This window comes from Stegastes partitus, unplaced genomic scaffold (genome assembly GCF_000690725.1).
Source record: "Stegastes partitus isolate 25-593 unplaced genomic scaffold, Stegastes_partitus-1.0.2 Scaffold1637, whole genome shotgun sequence".
NCBI lineage: Eukaryota > Metazoa > Chordata > Actinopteri > Pomacentridae > Stegastes > Stegastes partitus.
In genome coordinates this window covers 122,755-144,767 of record NW_007579368.1, presented here as the reverse complement: position 1 = coordinate 144,767, position 22,013 = coordinate 122,755, and the positions used below count along the sequence as shown (strand labels likewise).

At 40.2% G+C, this 22,013-nt stretch overlaps 1 protein-coding gene across 1 annotated transcript; it reads left to right on the top strand.

Annotated features, from left to right (window-relative positions):
* The first annotated feature begins 701 nt into the window (after positions 1-701).
* dvl2 (dishevelled segment polarity protein 2) lies at positions 702-21,458 on the top strand. The gene is made up of 15 exons (XM_008301163.1): positions 702-1,205; positions 5,606-5,675; positions 10,040-10,194; positions 13,406-13,515; positions 13,731-13,860; positions 14,854-14,944; positions 15,113-15,182; positions 15,275-15,414; positions 15,653-15,729; positions 15,830-15,897; positions 15,987-16,121; positions 16,564-16,695; positions 17,717-17,893; positions 18,392-18,616; positions 19,710-21,458. Exons 1-15 carry the CDS (start codon positions 1,045-1,047, stop codon positions 20,270-20,272), a joined length of 2,304 nt encoding a protein of 767 aa, XP_008299385.1. The 5' UTR covers positions 702-1,044; the 3' UTR covers positions 20,273-21,458.
* Positions 21,459-22,013: the final 555 nt, after the last annotated feature.

Below are 22,013 nucleotides of genomic sequence, written 5' to 3'. Positions count from 1 at the left end.
ATCTGTTTTATACATAATATTCTATGTAGCTTCTTAACCACTTCAATATTATCATATTTTTACATTTTATTTAGTGAAGTAAATTTGTATTATATATAATGTTGTCAGATTTCGATAGGATTATTTAAATTACTCAGGTAAACTCACAATAAGTAAAAACTGTAGGGTCTTGACCTCAGTATTTAAAGTTGTCAAGTAAATCAGAATGCTTCACTTCACTTCTTAAGGAACCACTCAATAATATGCAATAATTACACATCTCCATGCAACAACACAATATTTATTACACTGTATAATTATATTTTCTTTCCTTAGAAAATGCACATTTTACATTTTACTTTTTCTACTTGTGTTTATATCATTTAGGCCACATTTTTCTACTTATGTTTATCTATAAATTTGTTGTACTGTTAATATTTTTAACACTTTGAATGGGAGCAACTGCAAGCAATTTCTCCTCAGTAGAGTATTTCTGATTCTGATAATCTTTTTTCTGTAATGGAACGCACTTTGGCAAAACGAGTGTTTTTAAAAAATGCGCTTAAAAAGCAATAACTTGACTTTTAACAGAGAGACATTAACAAAAGTGATTTATCTGTGTAATAAAAATGCTCGGGGCTGTGGGGGCCAGGCTCTGAGCGTACGTAAAGAAGAAGGGGGTACGTAATGACGTCACACGCCGCGTTGGCTCGCAACAAGTGGTGAAAAGTTTCAGACCCCCTCCCCTGAATGTTTTTGTTGGGGGAAAAGTTGTTGGTAGTTAGGTCGTGTGAATGTAGCGTGTCCGTCGTTTTTTCACCCCTCGGTAACAGGGGGAATGCGAGTTTTTTTTTTTAACCGTCGTGAAGTCGGAGAACGAACTATCGAGCAGGGTTTTAACGCTTTACGTCCTCTGGCTCGGGCTGAAAATCTCAGTGGCCATCATCGTTTCACCTCTGCCGTCTCGTTAGCCTCCTAGCTCCGCTAGCTAACTACCCAACAAAGTTAACGCTACCTCGCCTCATAGTGTGTTTCTTTTCAGGTTGGGTAAAAGCAAACGCAGAAATGGCGGAAACCAAAATAATTTATCACATAGACGAAGAGGAGACGCCGTATTTGGTGAAGATACCCATTGCTGCCGAAAATATAACTTTGTTGGATTTTAAACAGGTCTTGAACAAACCAAACTACAAATTCTTCTTCAAGTCTATGGACCAAGACTTCGGGTGAGCTGCAGAGATTTTTTTTTCTTCCCCTTTAGCAGAAAAAGAACTGTGTGGTTTGCATGCAAAATAAGAAAAAGCTAAAACAGTAAAAGTGAAATTATTTAATGTGATATAAACGTTGTGGCAAAAGATGAAAGGCAATCTTTTATCCATATTTTCTGAGTGGAGGAGCGGTACCTTAGCTTAACATTAAAAATGATTTGCTGCAACAACAACAAAAACAACTTCTTTACTCAAACGCCTGACTGTTTGCGTGTCAAAAACTCCTACAATCCTGTCTTGTGACCTGATTTGCGGTATATTTGTCACAGGGAATAACTTGTGGTGGAGGGCGAATAAACATGAATGAAGCCAAGCAGTCAGGTCGCCATTCAGACAGCACATCCCTAATCAGAAACTGCAGCGTTATAATGACTGGTGATGAATATCCAAGTGGTTGTAGAAATACTAAGGGTAGGTAGGCTGGGACATTTCTTAGAAAACATCATCATTACAATGGGAGGCATTCCCTGTCCCTGCTGCTTTTCTTTGCCCTAATCCTCATGCCTCCCTCCCTCCTTCAGTCCATCATCTGGTGAAATCCTCGCCTTTTCTTTCTTTCGGGACTGAAGCCAGGGTTTTGTCTCCCCTCTTTAACACTTTGGCCTGCCAGCCATCCTTTCATTCCCTGGCTTCCTCCCTTCCTCTCCCCTTTCTTCCAACCCCTCTCCTCCAGAAAGAGCTGTCTCCTCTCCTCCTCTATCAATTAATCTTTTTTTTTTTTTTCTGTGTGGCTGCTGTGCATTTTCCTGCAGAGGAATGCATGTTTGTGGTTTATTCACTCAGTGAGACCCTTAGGGCTTCTGTTAAATGCATTGTAGTCTTGGATGAGTATTAAGACTGGGCTATTTGCCTCTTTTCCTTGTTGGATGGCACCACTACAGTCTGTGCCAAAGGAGCCACAATATCAACTCAGACACATGACATGGATGAGATGGCTTTTCATTGGTTTTTGACAGAGCTGGTGGGCTAGAACTCTTCAGATGCAGATAATTTGAATATTAATAGCATCAATGTCAATAGCGGGTTTGTGGAGATATTTCTTTGAGAAAAATCTGTGGAAGGGACTTTTTAAACTTAGGGTGTTGGGAAGTGATTAGTTGAGTAAACATTGACAGAAAAAGTATTCCACTGTCAGTTTGATTGGTGTAAGTATTTATGAAGAAAAAAATGCAATTTACCAGATTAGTTGAACTGCCTGCATTTTATCAGTTTATGTCGCTGTGAATGATTCTGGTTCTCTTGGAACTGCAAGAGGCCAAACCCCTCAGCCTGTTTAATGGCTGTGTCTGGCCCATGTTTTCGGAACACTGATCTGTATAACGTCAACTGTGGAAAATTTCTATTTGAAGTTCACAGAGCCTAAAGTGATGTTTTCAGATATCTTGTTTTGTTCAACCAACAATCCAGATATGAACTTTACAATCATGCAAAACCGAACTTAAGACCTGATGTTATTTCAATGGATGGTCTCGGTATATAATACAATTTAAAACCAGGACAAACTACAGCCCCTAAAATGACCATAAAGGTGAAACTGATTTAACAAAAGCTACAAATGATCAACTTTACACACTAGGCTTTACTACAAAGCTGCTGTGTTAGACTGTATTATTTATGTACCTAATAAACTGCTGAGTGTGTACACCTTATAACTGGGAAAAGCTATTATCGTGCATTTGCCGTGCCCACAGTTAGATCATTAGGGCCTTTTTACAGCATAGCGGTCTCCATCAATTATTTCAGCTTCCTAGACTTCGCTTTATCGTGGTGTCATTTTCAAGTTAGCTGTCAAATTAAGAGCTTGTAAGCAAACACAAGATGGTTACATTTAGCATGCCTGTTAGCATGTGAGCCCACAATGTTCGTCTTTTTCCAAAGAGTCCTCATCTCAGACAAGCCGCTCGCACCGAACTCTCTCAGCAGAGCATAGAGAGTCTTTTAAAGACTGCATGGTCAGGAAAAACCCTGTCCTTAAGTTAAATTACACTCCCTAGGATCACACTCTCTCATCTGAATATCTCCAACTGAGTTCAGATGAAAAATTTCAAACATAGCTCTGAGTCAGCTGTCCAATCAAAGCAGGGACGTTTTCCCCCCTCTCCGACCCAGGAGAGGAGTGTGTAATAGTGTGTGTTTTCATTTGCCCTGGTACGAGGCCAGCTGTCGACCAGAGCTGTGTGTGTGGCGGAGGGGGAGATCCACGCAGCAGAGCAGGCCAGGGCTGGTGCTGGGAACCTGGGGCTGGACAGAGGCCATTTGCTGGGTGTGTAGGGTATCTACGGGGAGAAGAAAGAGAAGAAAGAATAGTGTGGTGTTCTCATAGAGTTACTGGATATTCTGCTGTGTACATGTGTGCTTAGAGGGGATCAGGGAGCTGTTTCAGTAAGATTAATTGTTAGAAAAGTGATGCTGTGCCGAGTGTGAGGAATTTAATGGTAGCAAGGGACTTGACGAAAGGAAGTGGGAGGGGGGAGATTTAAGGTTTTAGTAAATACAACAGGACTCGACATATTTCTGGGTTGTTTGTGCATTATTCCCAGCATTTTAGAGTGTATGTGAAAGGAGTGTGGTCACTTGTTTGTTTAGAGGGCAGAGGAATGGAGGCAATTATAGTCTAAGGACGGGGTTGTTGCATCTGTTCATCTGCTGTCTAGATGCAGTTTCTCGCAGCGTGTGAGGAGGGAAAAGGTCAAATAAATCGGATGGAGGAAGTTTGTTTGCTAACTAGCAGTCAGCGGCCCTTTACACACAGCTCTCAAAAGCTAAGACTTCCCACTACAGATCTTCACCAGTGCCCACAACAATCTGGCTGTCTGCTAACACTCACCCACAAAACCAGCTCTCAGCAGCTGCTTACAAAAGCCCAGTGGAGCCTGACCAAATCTAACACACATAAGAAGTCTCACACTGGCAAATGAAACTGGAAAAAGAAACTTTTGAAGGAGTTGGAGTAGTCAAGTGTCCTCTATGTAGCACTTGTGCCCAGGCCCATCTTGTAAAACTGCTTTATGAATGTAGCAGCCCTCTGCTGGGGGGTGGGGGGGATATATAGCTGAAGCCAACTGTTTACCTTTCTGACAAACATGGAAGATGAGTATAGAGGAGGGGAAGAAATGCACGGCTGTGTTGTCTTTAAAGAGCTTCGGGCCTGTGGCTGCGGATGTGAATTAGCTGTTGTTGTGTATATTGGATTTGCATGCATATTAAATTGACCAGGTTGTGTAATTTGCACAGAGGCACAAAAGCAGAAAGCGTATGTGTGGTTTAGCTCATTGTTGTGACAGACACAAATTCCATAGTGTCTCGCACTTGGTAGGGGAAGCAAATTGGTCTTGCTTGTTGCTGTTGTGCAGATTCCAGGCTTCGTGTCTTTGGGGGTATTTTGGTAATAAGATTAGAAGTCAGAAGAGAGTAGAGATGCAGCTGTGTTGTCATGAGTAGATAACTTCTGATGAGGGAAAACTGAAGCAGAATGAAAGAATGGTTGCTTTTAGTTGTCAGTTAAACTACTTACAACATAGAGCAATGCGATTCCCATGCAGGGAGGCTGAATAAACTTTTACCTTACAGGTGTTAGAAAGCACAATTTGCTCAACTTAATGCAAAAAAAAAGATGTGTGTGAATGTTTGAGTGCTATAAACTGCAGCGCTAATAGTTGGTGAAATCATGGTGTATCATAAGGCAATGTAAATTCATGTAAATACTGTGTTTACCATGATAGCTATTACTGTAACATTCTGATTATATTAGGCCATTGAGGACAAAGATGCAAATCAATGAGCAGGAATGTTTGGTGAAGTTTTGCTTCCATTGTGATGAATTTCTTTGATTCATCTTTGACCACTCTCTTGATTGAGTCGTTAGAATATTTACTTCTGATTCACTTACATGCTGTCTTCTACATATGACTTGACAACCATCAATTTAACATTTCTTCCTGGTGAAATCAATTTTATATTTGAGGTAACTTTTTTGCAGCTGTTTTGATGTTATATAAGCTGCTGGAGTATTGCTCAACTGGAGCTGCTGAAGTCAGTTCTGCTACACACCCATCTACCTGGTAACACACCTAAAAACAGGAATATGGCAAGTGAACACGACAGCTTGGTAATATATTTTAGATTTAAGCCAGGATTTACTTCAGCTATGTTGTTGTCTTCGCCACATATATTGTGTGCAATGTGTCCACTAATGTAAACTATTTAATCCTCCAACATTTTCACTTGTTTCTTTATGGCCTTGTTATAGTTTTCAGCCCTCATTCCTCCACTGCCTATGCGAAACATATACCACATATTATGCCATAATGTTATGAAAGCAGGACAATTTATAACTGTACTCTGTCTCTGTTTTTCAGGGTGGTAAAGGAAGAAATTTCCGACGATAGCGCCAAGTTGCCCTGTTTCAACGGCAGAGTGGTGTCATGGGTAAGAAATAAAAAAGCTGTTGCACATTTGTAACAAAAGCAGTAGTGGTAGCTCCCCACATTTATCTGGTGGTTATTATTCCAAATCCATAAATGACTTAATTTCAGCAGCTTCCTCCTGAGGTTTGTCTGAAAATGTCAAGATTTGGCTTTTATCTTAATAGTCAGCCAACACTATCAGCCGGAGGGTGTTTTCAGAAACCTCTTTTCCTTTTCCTGTGCATTCCTCCAGACCTTCATCAGATTATTGAGCTCGTCTAACGAGCAGTCATAAATATGAAGCAATTAAATTTGAATAATTGTGTGTCACATTGCAACATCACAGACTTTGCATATCTTGTTGAGGCTTGTTCCTTGGTTATTGTTTGGTTAAAAGGTAATTTGGAAACTAGTGGGAAAGCAGAACCAGACTAACAGTCCGGTCAGGTTGAACAGGAGGATACAGACTCAGCGGATGTATCAGAAAAATACTGTTTTGTGCTGAAGCCAGCAACATGCGCTGGACAATAAAATGTTCATCTCAGCCTTCATTAAATCTCTTGTATCTTTGTTTTGTTACATTTTTGCTTTTTATTCTAACATTTAAATGATGTTTTGCAAAACTAACTGAAAAAACAAGCATCATTAAGGCATCAGAGCTCAGTAGGTTACACATTTCTAACTTAAAAGTCTAAATATTTATGTTGTTTTATCTCAAATTTACCCACACACAGATATAACATCCTTGTTTGTTGCAGTGAAGCTGATACATTTCTTAGTGCTTCTAAAACAGGGACCTTTAAAAGTGTTTTTCATACAGTGCCCATCCCTCCAGCCTGATCGTTTTTACACAAGCCATATCAAAGTTGGTCAAAAATTATGTTCGATTATTTCCTTTAAAAATATCATGCGTTTGTGCCATTTAAAAATCTAATATTCATTTTAGGTCTGTATTTGTGAGATGTTCTCTCAGTTGTTCTGAAATGGGTGGCTAACTGTAGATTAACTAGCTCACGTACAATTTTATGACTTTCCACAACTCTGCCATCTACAGATCAAAATCAGTCACATTTTGAGTGGGGCTTTTTAGGTCGCTCCAAGTACAAATCACTCACTCTGTAGCAGAATTGGGTTGTGAACGCTCTCTCATCATAATCAATTAAAATGGCGTACTGAGGCCTCTTCCTATATTAGAACTTATGAGGCAAGCAGCCATGTTAGTGCTGCATTTTTTTCACCACAATCAAATATAAATTTTCACAATTGAGTCTGTCTTCTTCTTTTTTTCTTTTTGATAATTTGATTGTATAATCAGATTTAAAATATTTGTTGAGATCCCAGTTTTGCATCTATTTTTAGTTATTACATTTTTGTAGGCAACCCATCACGCAGTGCTCAAAAATACTGGTATTATTAAATTAAAATTCTCAAATAAAGTAACTGAAAGGACAAAATGCACTCCAGTTTATCAAGCACACCTTTAAGGTCTAATGCAGTCCATCACAACTGGTCTGGTTGTAAATTCAGTGTTTTAACTTGGCAGTTATGGTTATTGGCAATAATATACTGAACTGCTTTCTGGTTTTTAGGACTAGGGTTAAGGTTTTTCTAAAATTCTGCCTCCATGTGTGTTACTGGAAAAGCCAAAACACTTCAAACACCTCTCAATTTACACTCAGTTGCCAATTTATTAGGTACATCACAGCTAGAACTAATGCAATCTTCAGGTGTGTCCACAATTGTGGTTCAGTTTTCTTGCTCTGGACAAAAATAGAAATGATACAGTTTACTCCTGGAACGCTTGAAGTTCACACTAGCATTTAGAACATCTAGAAAGTAGATGCAGAAAAGGTGGAAAAGATCGGAACCGGATTGGACAGACGTAAAAAGGGTAATGAAATGAATGTTTAATACAACAACAAAAAAGGCTTATTTCACTTCCAGTTTTAAAGTAAATTATTATTCAAACAGCATAAATACAGTATATCTCTGTGTCTAGTTTAGTACAAGCAACCACAATCACAGGGAAAACCGTTGACTTAAACGTTGTCCAGAAGAAGATCATCGACCACCTCCACAAGCAGGGTAGACCACAGGAAGTCATTGGAGTGTTGACAAAGTGCTGTATCAAAGCATATTAATGGAAAGTTGAGTGGAAGGGAAAAGTGTGGTAGAAGAAGATGCACAAGCAGCAGGGATGACCAAGAACTTTGGAGAGCTTCACAAAGCGTGGACTGAGGCTGGTGTCAGTGCATCAAGAGTCACCAAGCACTGATATTTTCAGGAAAGGGGCTTCAAATGTTGCATTCCTTATATCAAGTCACTCCTGAATCAGAGATGACATCAGAACTGTCAAACCTGTTCTAAGGAGGAAAAGAGCTGGACTGTTAATCAGTGGTCCAAAGGCCACTTTTTTAGATGAAAGCAAAAAATTTTGCATTGGAAAAGAAGGAAGGATAGACACAAAAACCAAGGTGTTTGAAGTCCAGAGTCTGTGATGATTTGGGGTGCCATGTCATCCACTGGCATTGGTCAGCTGTGTTTTAACAAATCTGTACGAGATTTTAGACCATTTCATGCTTTCAACTGCTGACGAGCTTCATGGAGATGCTGATTTTGTTTTCCTGCGGGACTTAGCAGCTGCCCACAGTGCCAAAACTATTACCATATGGTTTGCTGACCATGATTTTACTGTGATTGATTGGCCAACCAAGTCACCTGACCTAAACCCCATATGGAGTATTGTCAAGATGAGGAACACCTGACCCAGAAATACAGATGAGCTGAAGACTGTGATCAAAGCAACTTGTGTTTCAATAACACCTCAGCAGTGCCACAGGTTGATCGCCTTCATGCCATGCTGCAGTGATGCATTAATTCGTAATTAATAAAAAATGCATTTAAAAAAAAATTTGGAAAGGAGCCCCAACTAAGTATAACGTGTGTAAATGAACATGCTCTTCAAAAGTCGGACATTTCTGTATTTTTAATTTATCCTAGAAAATATTCTAATAATTTGAGACCCTGGATTTCTTTAAGCCACAGTCATCGACACTGAAACAAAAGAAAGGCTTAAAATATTTCTATGCTACTTGTAGCGCATCTCAAAATACTAGAGCATCATTAGAAAGTTTAATATTTTCCATCAATTATTTAAGAAAGTGAAAACGTTGCTGTGCAAGTAATCGAAAAATCATTAAGTTAAAAATCTGAAGATACATGACATAATCAAACCCACATATTACAATGCTTATTTTGTGGTCAAACATGTTAAGCTAAAAAAGGGCTTTCGGTTTGCTGAACAAATCACACAGAAGGCAAATGTTTCTCTCATTGTGGTAACCAATACTCAAGCTGGGCTACGCGCTGCACAACTTGTTAGCAGTTACAGTTCAGTGAGTTGCCAGGTACAGTTTTCATACTTTCCATTTCTCCAGAAGAAAGCCCAGTTGTTTTACCCCACCCTGCAGTTTACATTACAATAAAGACAAAACATCAGGACTTGGCCCAGATAAGCAGGTTTGAGGCTGAAGCATCTGTTAAGTGCATAAGAACGAAAGAGGCATTAAAGACAGGGGGAACAAAGCTTAGAGACCAGAGGGACTGATATGTGATCTGCACGCCAAGACCAATGGATGGATCCCAGAAGACGAGCGTTTCATAGTCACATAGCCATTAGCGGGGAGGGAAGAGTAGGGAGTGACTCGAGAAAGAGGGTGAATGTCTGCTCTGGCTGATGGACTCCATTTGTTGAATTATTTTGACGGTGAATGCAAAACTTGACTATCTGAACTCACCAAACGCCCCAAAAACCACCGAACTGTTACACAGATATGAGACTGTGTATGTGTGGGGATTTCCAAGTTTGATATTTGAATGCCCGGATTTGACTCTTTCTCTCTTTAAGAACACATTTTGCACTCATACTTTTCTGTCTCACTCCCTTCCTGTCTGTGTTTTTATGCTTCTTGTAATTGGATGCTGTATGGCATTCATCCTAATTGTTGATGTGTGTTACCTTTCTCTGTCTGTGTGTATGTGTGTGTGTGTGTGGGCACTTTTGTTGTATAATGAAGAGAGACAGGTTAAGTGTAGGATAGCGTTTCAGTTTGCCCTTGAGACGTCCATCTGAAAAGACTACAGTGTTTTGTGTGTCAAAGTAATTGACATCTTACCCGTTTTTTTTCCTCCCTCTACCTTCTACGTCCTCTCTACTCCTCCTTTCATTCCTTTCATTTCTCACCCTCTCTCTGCCCTTTCTCACTTGTTTGGTGGAAGTTTTCCTTCACTTATTTCACTTTTTTACATCCTGATTTAACCGTCACCCTATATACTTTTTTTTTTTGTCTCTAAATCACTCTCTTTTTTTTTTCTTCCTTTTATTAGTTGGTATCTTCAGACACTCCAGCAGCAGAGCCTCCAGTGGCGGTGGTGCCCCCTGTGGAAGCGACCACCCAGCCGTCACCCCCTCCACCGCCTCTACCACCCCCGCCTGCAGAGAGGACCGGGGGCATCGGGGACTCCAGACCTCCCTCCTTCCAGTAAGTAAAGCGCACACACACTCATTAAAACATTTACTGAACTGTACCTGAAAAGGGACAACATTAAAACCTTCTCCAACCTGCATGTCATACCTTAAAAGTGAACACGCCGTCCCTCAAAGTTTGAGTGTAAAAACGGCATCTTTTTCTGAATATCTCCAATCCCAGTGTCAAGTTCCTGCAAGAATACCAATAGCAAGAATACTACAGCTGATCTGAAACTGATCTTAGCTGGGGCCGCCCTTGTTATTATCAGTTCTGGAAAGTTGCACCGATCAGATTTTAAAATGTGAGGGATGTGCAACAAGCTGTACCACAACATCGGCTATTTGTTATCACCATTCAAATTCATATAGCTAACGCGTCCCCTTATTTAGACATCTAGTAGACACTCGTTGTTTAGCTCTGTCTAGGTCTTCACCAGCCTTAATGGAAATATCTGTGTCTTTAACTGCTGAATGCTCTGTATGAGCTTTCCCCCAATATTGTTTTGGTGTTAGGTGCTGGGCAGGGATTGTTCAGTGGGTTTATCTGAGCTTTCATGGTCTAAAATAGCCAGTCCTATCTACTCAGCTCTAGAGAACAGGGTGGATGCACCCGTAACCATAGGCTAAATAAACGCTCTGGCTTGTTTGTGCTTGTTTATGCAGTCTTTGCGCCCAGGATGCAGCACCGATGTCCTTGCAAAAATGTTTACGGAGGAATTGTTTTGGTGGAATATTTGCCTTTCTCATGGTCAAAACTTACCGTTTTCAGCCTGTAGGTTGCTGCTTGAATGTTGTTGTTGTGGTTTCTTGTCGTAAAGAGGATTTTGAGGATGCATTCAGACAGCAGAAGCAGATGTTGCGATGTGAAATGTGCAGCAAAAATGGCAATCTAATACCTGCTTTTGAACTGAACTGAAAGAGTAAGTTTTTGGCTGAAAAACCAAAACGATGAGAGGCATGAAAGAGGCCTACAAATTCTTTAGCTAAGGGTAACTGAATAATTTGATGAGTCTCTGGGTTTGTCATTAAGAGCAAAGTCTCTCACATTACACATTTGGTCATGTGATCCAACAATAGGGGTTAAGAATGAGTGGGTTATGAAACACTTTCAATTTCAGAATGAAGTAACTAATGATAATATATCATAATGCAGCTTTTGTTCATCGTTTACTGCTGTCTGTAGTGTAGTTTCTTCAACCATTTGTCTTAGTTTGTTGCTGGGAACTGTTTAGGTTTGATGGGGGTCATACAGAGTTCACACACATCAGTGCAACCTCCCATTACTGCTGCAGTGAAGTCATTCCCTTCTTCGGGTTTGACATCTTTGTTTACTTCACGAGCATGGCCTGGTGATTTTTAGAATCCAGCTTAAATTTAACATTTTTTGTTTAACTTAACTTAAAGTGAGTAGAGAATTAACCACATTACTTTTATTCCATACTGCCTTTGGAGCTGGATCAAAAGCATTGCTCATACTGGAAAACAAAATGTTCACATTGTAGGGTCTCTATTAAATATAGAAAGGTCTTGGTTTGTTACAAGCTGTGGGTGTAATGGTCCCTGAGTTTTTTTTAAAGTTTCTAATCAGCCAATATTCTGTTATTTTAGATTGGTGTATGCACTGTCCAGACTAGCCCAAATGTAGTCGTTGAAACTGGGTTGTTTTTGGACCGTCCAGTTTGGTCCCATAGCTTGCTATCTATCTATCTCTATCTAGGCAAGTCAGATAACAGAAATATTAAGTGAAAGTTTTCCGTTCATTGTGTAGTAGACCACGACAACTTGCCACACTCGTAATGAACACTGAGGGACTACAGTACCCATAGTGCAACGCAAAGCGATAAAGAGACGTCTTAATAGAGACGTCTTTTCAACAACCTGAAAAAGCGGCTTTTCACCTTTCACTTTTCAACCAAATTTTGACGTAGTTTAGGCGTATGGCAAAGACGTCTTTTCAACCTTTTTTTTTTGCTGGGTGGGCTAGGTCTGAGGTATTCTACAAAACAGTGTCCCAATAGTTTATTCACCAGTGTTCATAGGAAAATTGATTTTTTTCAAACTGTAAAACGTTATTCTTAGTATGTAATAATTGTAATAATACTTGTTTGTTGTAATGATTTATTGATTGACAGTGTATTTCTGCACAAGAACAGATTGTACAAAGTGGCTTGTTTGTTTTTTTTGTACCCAGAACAAATTTTGAAGTTAAATGCATTATCATTCATGGTGACATCTAAGTATGCTGCTGAGAGGTAGCTACAGCCAGCAGTCCTCATGGCATCCAGTCCTGGCTGAGAGATGACTTTGTACAAGATATTTTTGATTTGAGTTTTATTGGTTTATCTGATTGTATTTTTTATGTTGAATTATATATGTAGCAAGTAACTTCCCAATCATCATGTAAAACTACTTCTACTTGAGCTGCAAAAAGGTCTTTTGTTATTGAATCCACTCAGAAAAGATTTTGATAAAAACATAGTAGATGAAAGTCTTAGTTTCTGGAGTTAACGTTGTTCAAAGATGGTTCATTTTGTGCAAAGACCACTTCACAGCTGGGCTAAAGTATTTATTTGGTACTTAACCTGAAAATGTAACTGGCAAAAAAGGAAAAAATAACACTTAGTCTAGAGCTTGAAAAACTTGGATGGACCGATATAGGCTGTTTCTAGCTTTCTTGGCAGCTACCTCAAATGTCTGTGCAAAAATTACAATTAGATATATTGGAGATCATTTGGAAATGGTGTGTCCATTCCATAGTTTGTCTGCCAGAGAACACTAACAAGTTTTCTTTTCATCTGTTTGTCCAACTCAACAAATGATCGTATCAAAGTTCTTTAGAAAATTGATTAGGTGAGCTTTATTGGAAAACTCTAATTCCTAGTCTCATCAGTCATGAAATTTGATTTGGTAACTGGCAGCACTGGCTTATTTAAGTAATTTATTTATTCAGGGTCACATAAATCAAAATGATGTAAATGTGCCAAATTATGTCATTTTCATCTGCAGTCACGGATCAGGTTAAAATTGTCATACAAGAGCAGACAAGACGACATCAAAGCGCACAATAATTCTAAGTGCATGACTGTTCCAGCCTACCGGGAGTCGTACTGTAGTTAGTCATAAGCCGTGCATTTCTTCTAAATCATTGCAGAACACCACAGTTAAATTGAATATTAAAATTCCGTCATGCTCTAATTCCATGTATAATTGTGCTTTCTTTACAGTCCCAATGCCACTGGCAGCGTAGAGACTTTGGACGACCAGACTGAAACGGAGTCTGTAGTTTCTTTCAGGAGAGAGAGACCTCGGCACAGAGAGAGCATGGAACAGCACGGTGAGAAACAACAGATCACAGTCCTCTTTATTATGGTGTTATATCAAGATTTGGCACGCTTCCATCCTCCAAACTCTTAATACAAGATGATATAATCAAGGAATGCCGAGAAGCGAGGAATGTTTGTAATCTATAGGTAAACGCTGACTTGAGCAAACATGAAAAGTCATGTTGAATATTTTCTCTCGCATCTGGGGCTTCGTCTGCGGTGCCAGGGCCTCGTATGAACGGGCAGAGTCGTCTGGAACGTCACCTGGCAGGATATGAGAGCTCCAGTACGGTGATGAGCAGCGAGTTGGAAACCACCAGCTTCTGTGATTCTGAGGACGATGACACCATGAGCAGGTGAGATGCTGATAAAAGAGAGAAGGGTTCCTGAAACTTCATAGGGATATATGTTTGTGTTTCAAAACATCAGAGGGCTTTACTATGAAGTGAGATTAGTGGGTTAGCGAGGTATGTTGAGCTTAAAGTCAGAGCTTTCAGTGTGACGAAGGTGGCTCTCTTTTTACCTGACTAGATCTCCGTGGTAACTCATGCTGTGGAGCTAACCTGGTCGGGAGCAGGTGATGTTCAGAGTTTTGGATTTAAATCAGCTGGAAAGAGCGTCTCCCTTTAACCAAATTGTTTACTGACTATTATTTATGAGCGATACGGAGTCTCACCTGAGGGAATGTGTTGTATCTGCAAACATGCTGAGTTGTATTTTTTACAAATATCACTGAATGAAGCCGTGTAGTTACAGCATCCATCCGTTATCTATACACTGCTAACTCCTCACTAGGGTCGTGGGGAGCTGGAGCCTATCCCAGCTGACTTAGTTTGAAGCAGAAAGTCTGAATTGACAAAGAAAGTTGGAAACCACCTTCGTGATACCTGTGATTTCTGGCTGGGGCTTTCGTGTTTGTTGAGCCGGCTTACACAAAGAAAGTACGAAACTACGAAACTTGCTTTGTAGTATACCTGTCTGATTAAAAAAAAAAAAAAAAGAAAACAATGGCAACAGTAGCTACAAGCCATTGCTAAAGTTTGTGGTCGCTTCTTCACTTAACTGAAGAGCAGTTTAATTATTATTTCTATTATTGGCTTTTCATTCATTTGTACTTATTACATTTTGTATGCTCTTCATGCGTCAGTGCCTAAACAAAAAAAAAAAGGCTTTTGATTTTAAAAGCAATTACGATTTGAGAGTTTAGATATTCTCTTATTGACTTCCCCTTTATCTTTATGGATTATAAACACAAAAAGCAGCACAAATGGGGAGACAGACATGAGCGTTTTCTGATAGCATGTTTTTTTCTTCTGAACCTTCACTTTTTGTGCACCCTTAAACTTCAGGTTCAGCAGCGCAACAGAACAGAGCACAGCCTCAAGGCTTCTTAAGCGGCACCGTCGACGGAGGAAACAGCGCCCCCCACGTCTGGAGAGGGTATGTACAGACCACTCTGACGACTTTTTGTGCAAACTTTATTGCTTTACGTTCTCTTATGGTTGATTTTTTCTTAGCTTTTTGTGTGCTTCCATAAGTACTTGGGTTCGTATTTGTACACCGATTTTTTAGTTATGGATTTTCTTTCTATATTTTTCTTGTTTTCAGGCCTCCTCCTTCAGCAGTGTGACTGATTCCACAATGTCCCTGAACATCATCACCGTCACTCTCAACATGGGTCTGTACACACTGTCATTTTTAGTTTTGGATCTCACTCTGTATGTGATGTGGGAACAACAAATAAATGTATTGCTTTTTTTAACAACACAGAGAAGTACAACTTTCTGGGCATCAGCATTGTGGGACAGAGCAATGAGAGGGGAGATGGAGGCATCTACATCGGGTCCATCATGAAGGGAGGAGCTGTGGCTGCAGATGGACGCATTGAACCTGGTGACATGCTATTGCAGGTAAGAAGGAATGATGGATTGATCCTAATTACAAAAGCAGTGTCTTTGTTTATTGAAGTTACTGTTTTTTGTTTGTTCGTTTTTTTAACTGAAAATCTAGTTTTTTTTTTTTATTTTGAGATATTCTTGGCCTGTTTCAGAGTCTTTTCCAGCTCTGTGGTGGTTCAGTTTAGTTGAAATTAATCCCTTTTGGTGTCCTGAGGTACAATCTTTTTTATACGTTTCATTCCTCTCCAAGGTGAATGACATAAACTTTGAAAATATGAGTAATGACGATGCAGTGCGGGTGCTGAGAGAGATTGTACACAAGCCAGGGTGAGTTGTCATTTTCTCATGTTTGATTTTGTCAGTTCTGTCTCTACACAAGCATTAATCAGTGATAATGATGATTTCTTACTGTGTTGATGTTCGCCAGGCCTATCATCCTCACAGTGGCCAAGTGCTGGGACCCATCTCCTCAGGGCTACTTCACTCTGCCTCGCAGTAAGTATCCACCTCACACTGAATGACAAAGCAGCTTTTCCGTGGTTGATGTCAGTAACAGTTTGCTAATCTTTAATTTACATGTGCAGACGAACCGATCCGACCCATTGACCCAGCAGCGTGGGTCAGCCACTCTGTGGCTATGACCGGGGCTTACCCTCCTTACCCAGGAAGCTCCTCCCTCAGTACCATCACCTCCTCTTCCTCCGTCACCGAGACTGAACGTGAGAGGCTTTTTCAGTGTCTCCATTATCATATTGCTTCCTCTGTGCTGTAATAAAACTGTCCTCCTTATTCTCAGACCTTTTCATATCTGGATAATCTTCTCCTAGAACTGTATTCTTTACTGTTAAACCTTGCCTGGTTTCTTTGTCAGACTGATGATATTCAAGATGTTCATTATTGTAAAGTATCTTTTCCCTGTTTCAGTCTCTGTCCATCTTTGTCTCCAGAAAACATTGGCACAGGAATCATTTTTCACATCTGTCTTTGTGCTTTTGTCGCTGCTGTTATGTGATGTGATAAATGATGTACGCGGCTTTCCTGCTTTTGATCCCTTCAAAGCTCCGCTTCTTCCTGATTTCATCGATCATTCTTACATTTTTCCTCCATGCCTATGGTTCTTCCACCAGAGCTTTCCTACAATGTTCTTCTCTCTTTCTTCAGGTTTTGATGACTTTAATTTATCACTGCATTCTGATATGGCATCCGTTGCCAAGGCGATGGCCTCACCAGAGTCGGGTCTCGAGGTCAGGGACCGCATGTGGCTTAAAATCACCATCCCCAACGCTTTCCTCGGTAAGACAAAAAGTGAAAACAAGCCAAAAAAGACTACATTCGATTCATGAACTTTGTGTGCCTCACATGGCTTTACAGGGCAGGCATTATGTTCACAGAATTAAAACCGTGTGACTCGAGCGAGGGGGGGAAAAAAACCAAAGTACAGACGTGAATGCCTGTTTTGAATGAAAACATGTGTTAAATTGGAATCACCTGCAACTGAATCACAAGGAATAATTACGTAAACTACATGTTTGTCCGTTTGTGCTTTTGGAATGAAAATTTGGGGTTGTATTCAGTTTTTATTTGATTTCAGACTCAACTAAACGCAACTGGAGATGTAACGGCTAACAGGCTTTTTCTTTGTTTGTTTGTTTTTGGTCAGTGGTGTTAATCCAGTGTTTTGGGGCTGTACTTTTCTAGTCGCTTCGAAATGACGATGCTGCTAAATTGCTCTTTTAAATCTTCTACACTGGATTTGCTGTGACTCTTTGACATCCTGAGAAAAACAATGACATTCCCACTCACTTAACACAGCTCTAGGTGATCCGATCCTAGATTCTATGCATTCCTTTGTTGTGCTTTATTACTTCCTGATGAAAACACTTTAGATTGAGTCCTTCATAACATGTTTAGCTGTGTGTGGTGTATTTGGTACACTTGTTGCTGTAGCTGCTGTAATTGTGCTGCATTTAAAGTACAAGGATTCGTTTTTTGTGTACCTCAGACTTAATTTCCTACAGTTTCCTACAGTTTATATCATATCTGCTGCTACTCTATACTTCAAGGCTTGTAATTTGCAGCAATTGCAAGATGTTTTATGTTTTTTTAAAGTAATTTTTAAGGTCGTCCCTGTACTTGAACTCACATTTGTATATTTTTTCTGTTTTATTCTATTATGCGATATGTGCCCTATATAAACAGTATACTTTCATTTGAATCATAAAAGCATCCTGGGTGTCTTCAGCACAAAGCATTTCTTCGAGATGCATGAAATTCTGTCTCATCTGACCCTCTTTGTCTCTGCACCCATTGGCAGGCTCTGATGTCGTGGAGTGGCTGTTCCACCACATCGAAGGATTCCAGGACCGCCGTGAAGCCAGGAAGTATGCCAGCAACTTGCTGAAGGCCGGGTTCATTCGACACACTGTCAACAAGATCACGTTTTCTGAACAGTGCTACTATGTATTCGGAGACTTAAGCGACTGTGAGAATTGTGAGTAACTGAAAAACAGTGACATCAAAGAATGACTTATATCAGTCTGCTAAATGTGATGCTTAATCGCATTTTGCACACAGGCCTTTTGTGGACAAACTGGTGGTTGTAGGGATAAAACATGTGACATTTCAGCTATGGAAGGATTTCTTTAATGTCCTGCCATCCCTAAATTTAGAATGTCCAGAAAGCATGTAATAACAAGCCGAGAGAACCAACACACAGTCTACAGGCTGCAGCTGTTATTACAGCTTTAAATGTAGCTATTTTCATGGGTGCAGTCTTGACTGAATCCTAATACATGCAAAAGACTGTCTAGTCACATCCAAAGGTGACATTTGAAGATGGACATAATGCAATTATAAAGATTATCTTGTGTTAGTTGTAGGTTTGTTAATAACATTTTGTAACTGCAGAATTATATTGTTGTTGTTGTTTTTTTTTTTAAATGTATGCTTTGCGTCATTGTTGATCTTCTCTCCTTTATCTTCCACCCAGACATGGCAAATCTGTCTCTAAATGACAACGATGGCTCCAGCGGAGCGTCAGACCAGGACACCTTGGCTCCCCTGCCACTCCCTGGGGCCTCGCCATGGCCCATGATGCACACCTTCCCCTATCAGCCCTACCCGACACATCCCTACTCTAGCCAGCCACCTCCGTACCACGAGCTCACCAGCTACAGCTACGCGCCTGGCAGCACCGGCAGCCAGCACAGTGAAGGTGAGCACGGACAGTGATAAAATGTCATCCTGATTTTTTACACTAATCAGCCCTTTAAATGCAAAACATATATATTTAAAAACCGTTTCTCAAAGAGTACCATTTTAGGATTTTGTTAATTTACTCTTATTTAGTCACTAATCCAGGTGTAATGTAGTAATGTTCAAAGCTTGCTTGGGATAGTTGTGAATATTGTTGGTCTTTACAAATGTATTTTTGTCAAAGGAGTATGCTTGCAGTCTGGTGATGCAAGTTTTTCTAGTCCTGCATAGGGTGCTTGTTAAAGGTTTTCTAATGTATCCTGTGGCTGTTGGCATTAGGACTATTAATAACAGACATTGTAGAAAAGCATTATGGGAATCGTACTCATCACCATACATCAGAAAACCCAGAATAACTTGGTTTTTGTTCCTTCAGTTTTGATCAATTAAAAGCCCTCTAAATTTACTGAAAAGCAAGAGAAGCTAGCTTCTTTGGAGGTTTACAAACATAATCCTAAAACTCACCAACTGTTACATAAAACTTTCTAATGATGTACTCTACTGGTGAAACACGTCTCCACCGTTCTGTCCTCTCTGAGCTGCTGTCATTATAGTCTGAACATGTTCCGACCCCACCTCTTGCTCATACACTGACCTTTATGACATTTAGCCGACAAACTCAAGCTGATGGGAAATGTCAGTTAAAGGCCACTAGAATTGAAATATTAAATTCATAAAGAGACTGTTTTTCGTGTAACCATCCTCATTAAGATGTGAAGGCAGCCACTTGACATACTGCTGAGAAAGGCTTCATGTCAGAGCTTTAATTTCAGTTGTTACCATTGTTAGGATTTTGAAAGAGGTTTTAATTTTTCTGTAACAAAAGTTCTGGCTTTAGTTTGTCTCTAGATTAAAGTGCAAGACTATTGTTTTGAGAAGCTTTGAAATCTGAGTCTTTAGAATTAACTGTCAAAAGCTGTTTGGATTTGGATTAACTTTAAGCCACCATAAATGCTGTTGAAAGGATAACTAGCGATCATGTTTACTTTCTTGCAATAAGGAGGATGCTGTACAGTATTTTTTACTGAAGAACATTTTCCTTCTCTCCTCAGGGAGCAGAAGCAGTGGATCGACAAGAAGTGAGGGTGAGCGACGTCGTAGCAGTAAAGGTCCTGGCAGCACCGTGGGTGGAGGGGAGAAATCCCCCTCTGGTGGAGGTGGAGAAGGCGGTGGGGCAGACTCACGTTCTGGTAGCGGCAGTGAATCAGAATACTCCACCCGCAGCAGCCTGAGGCGTGGCCATGGTTCGGCTGCCCCCAGCGAGCACAGCCACGCCTCCTCCCAGCGCTCACATCACCACCGCTTGCCCCAACCGCCCCACATGTCTCCCTACCCGCCAGGAATCCTGCCATACAACCCCATGATGGTGATGATGGTACCCCAGCACCCACACCCGGCCATGGCAACCGCTCACGCTCTTCCGCACACACAACAGCTATCGACAGCTCCCATGCACCCGGCATTACCCCCACCTCCCTCCTCCACTCCGGGGGGACCTCCTGGTGCCCCGCCCACTCGTGACCTGGGCTCTGTGCCCCCAGAGCTGACTGCATCGCGCCAGTCGTTCCACCTTGCCATGGGCAACCCCAGCGAGTTCTTTGTGGATGTGATGTAGTCTTGCTGTCTTGGTGTCGAGTGACCATTCATGTGAAGTTAGTGTCTGGTTCCCACTTCTTTTGACGAGGATCTGGTGGTGTCTTGTTGACCTCACAAGTGCCTATTGGATTGAAGGCACTTGTTACAAATTTGGTGAAACAGGGTTTTAAAATGACAAAGGAGATAAGGCAAAATTAATACATAATTGTTGTGAGATATAGTCTGACCAGATGTGTCTACAAAGTCTAGTTTCTATTATACAAATCGACTACATAAGTCTGTTTACTTAGTGGTAAACCCAGAATGACTAGTTCTACTTCCTTCTCTCAGTTGTAAACTTTGTTTTCCTAAAAAAGCAAACTCTCATTACAATATTTTGAGTGCCCGTCAAAGCTGCTCAGCACTCTGGTTATTGCAATTGTCACAACAGATATATAATATTGGCAGGGGAACCACATTCCCAAATTAGTCACTGGTCTCAGAGCTGCCTATCCAGGAAACACACAGACCGCAGTTTAACACTAGAGGGTGCCAGGTACACTGTGTACTTGAAAAGGATACAATCCTGCATATATGTCAGGATTATCATGCCAAATGTATTGGCAGGTGTATATCGAGTGCCTTACTTTTTCCATTTTTAGAGACATTTTCACACTCCAGGTACATGAAATAATTCACTTTATTCCAGCATTGTTTGACAATGAACGTCTTTGTATATATCTACTCCAATGTAAATGAAACAGTACAGAACAGCAAGCTCTAATGTGAAAAGAAAATAGGTCCAAAAATGTCAGGGGAACTTGAGTTTAGTAATCACTGTCTAGGCCTAGTCATGAAATCGCTCCTGATTTGAGGAGTGTCGTGGTTTTTGGTATGTGACTGTAGAGGCTTGATGGTCCTTGTGGTACTAGTCGGTGAAACGAGAAGATGCTGAATGCGGTACTTTTTGATTACATGCAGTGTATATCTTAAGTAACTGATCCACATGCCCCAGCTCTCCATGCTTATTTTTATGTTACTGACTCGCATTATTCACCCATTTCATTTTGTATGAGTGACTATATCAATCATGTATAACCCAACTGTTAAGGTGCTAAATGAAGAGTCAACATTTCAAAAAGAATGACATTGACATTGTCACTTTGTTTGATTTCATATTGCCACCTTTGCTTGTGTATTTGAGAATAAATTTGATACATACTTTCTGTTCCGACTGAATTTTTTTCACAGGGGATTTTGAAGAAAATGGGTTATAAACACTATAGTAGTATAGTATGCTGTAGCTAATTGTATTTTGATCAATATAATGAAGATTTCCTCAGGTGAATCATATAAACAGTGAGCGTTTCTGTCTGCAAGGTCTTAATATACATGACCTATTGCCATTTTAAATAAATATTTAGTGAAAACACAATTGGTCGCCGCCAGATTTATCAATCATATGCAATAGTGGAGAGCCTAATTTAACAGACAGTGGCTGATCTGCACAATAAAAGCATTGCAAGTATTTATTGCTAATATACCGACAGCAGGCCATGTCTTGTGGCATGTTGTGTTAAATTCAAAATCTGAATTAAAAAAATATAGCTGGCTTTTTAAACTTGATCATCTGTATTTTGGTAAAGGTTGAGGACCATTTGTATGGTCTAGATATATTTTGCAAAAATGATTTCCCATTTTCAAGTAAGAATGCTGATTTGTTTTTTTTTGTTTTTTTTTTTTAGAATCAGCTACAAAAATGTCACTTGTAAGATTTTAAT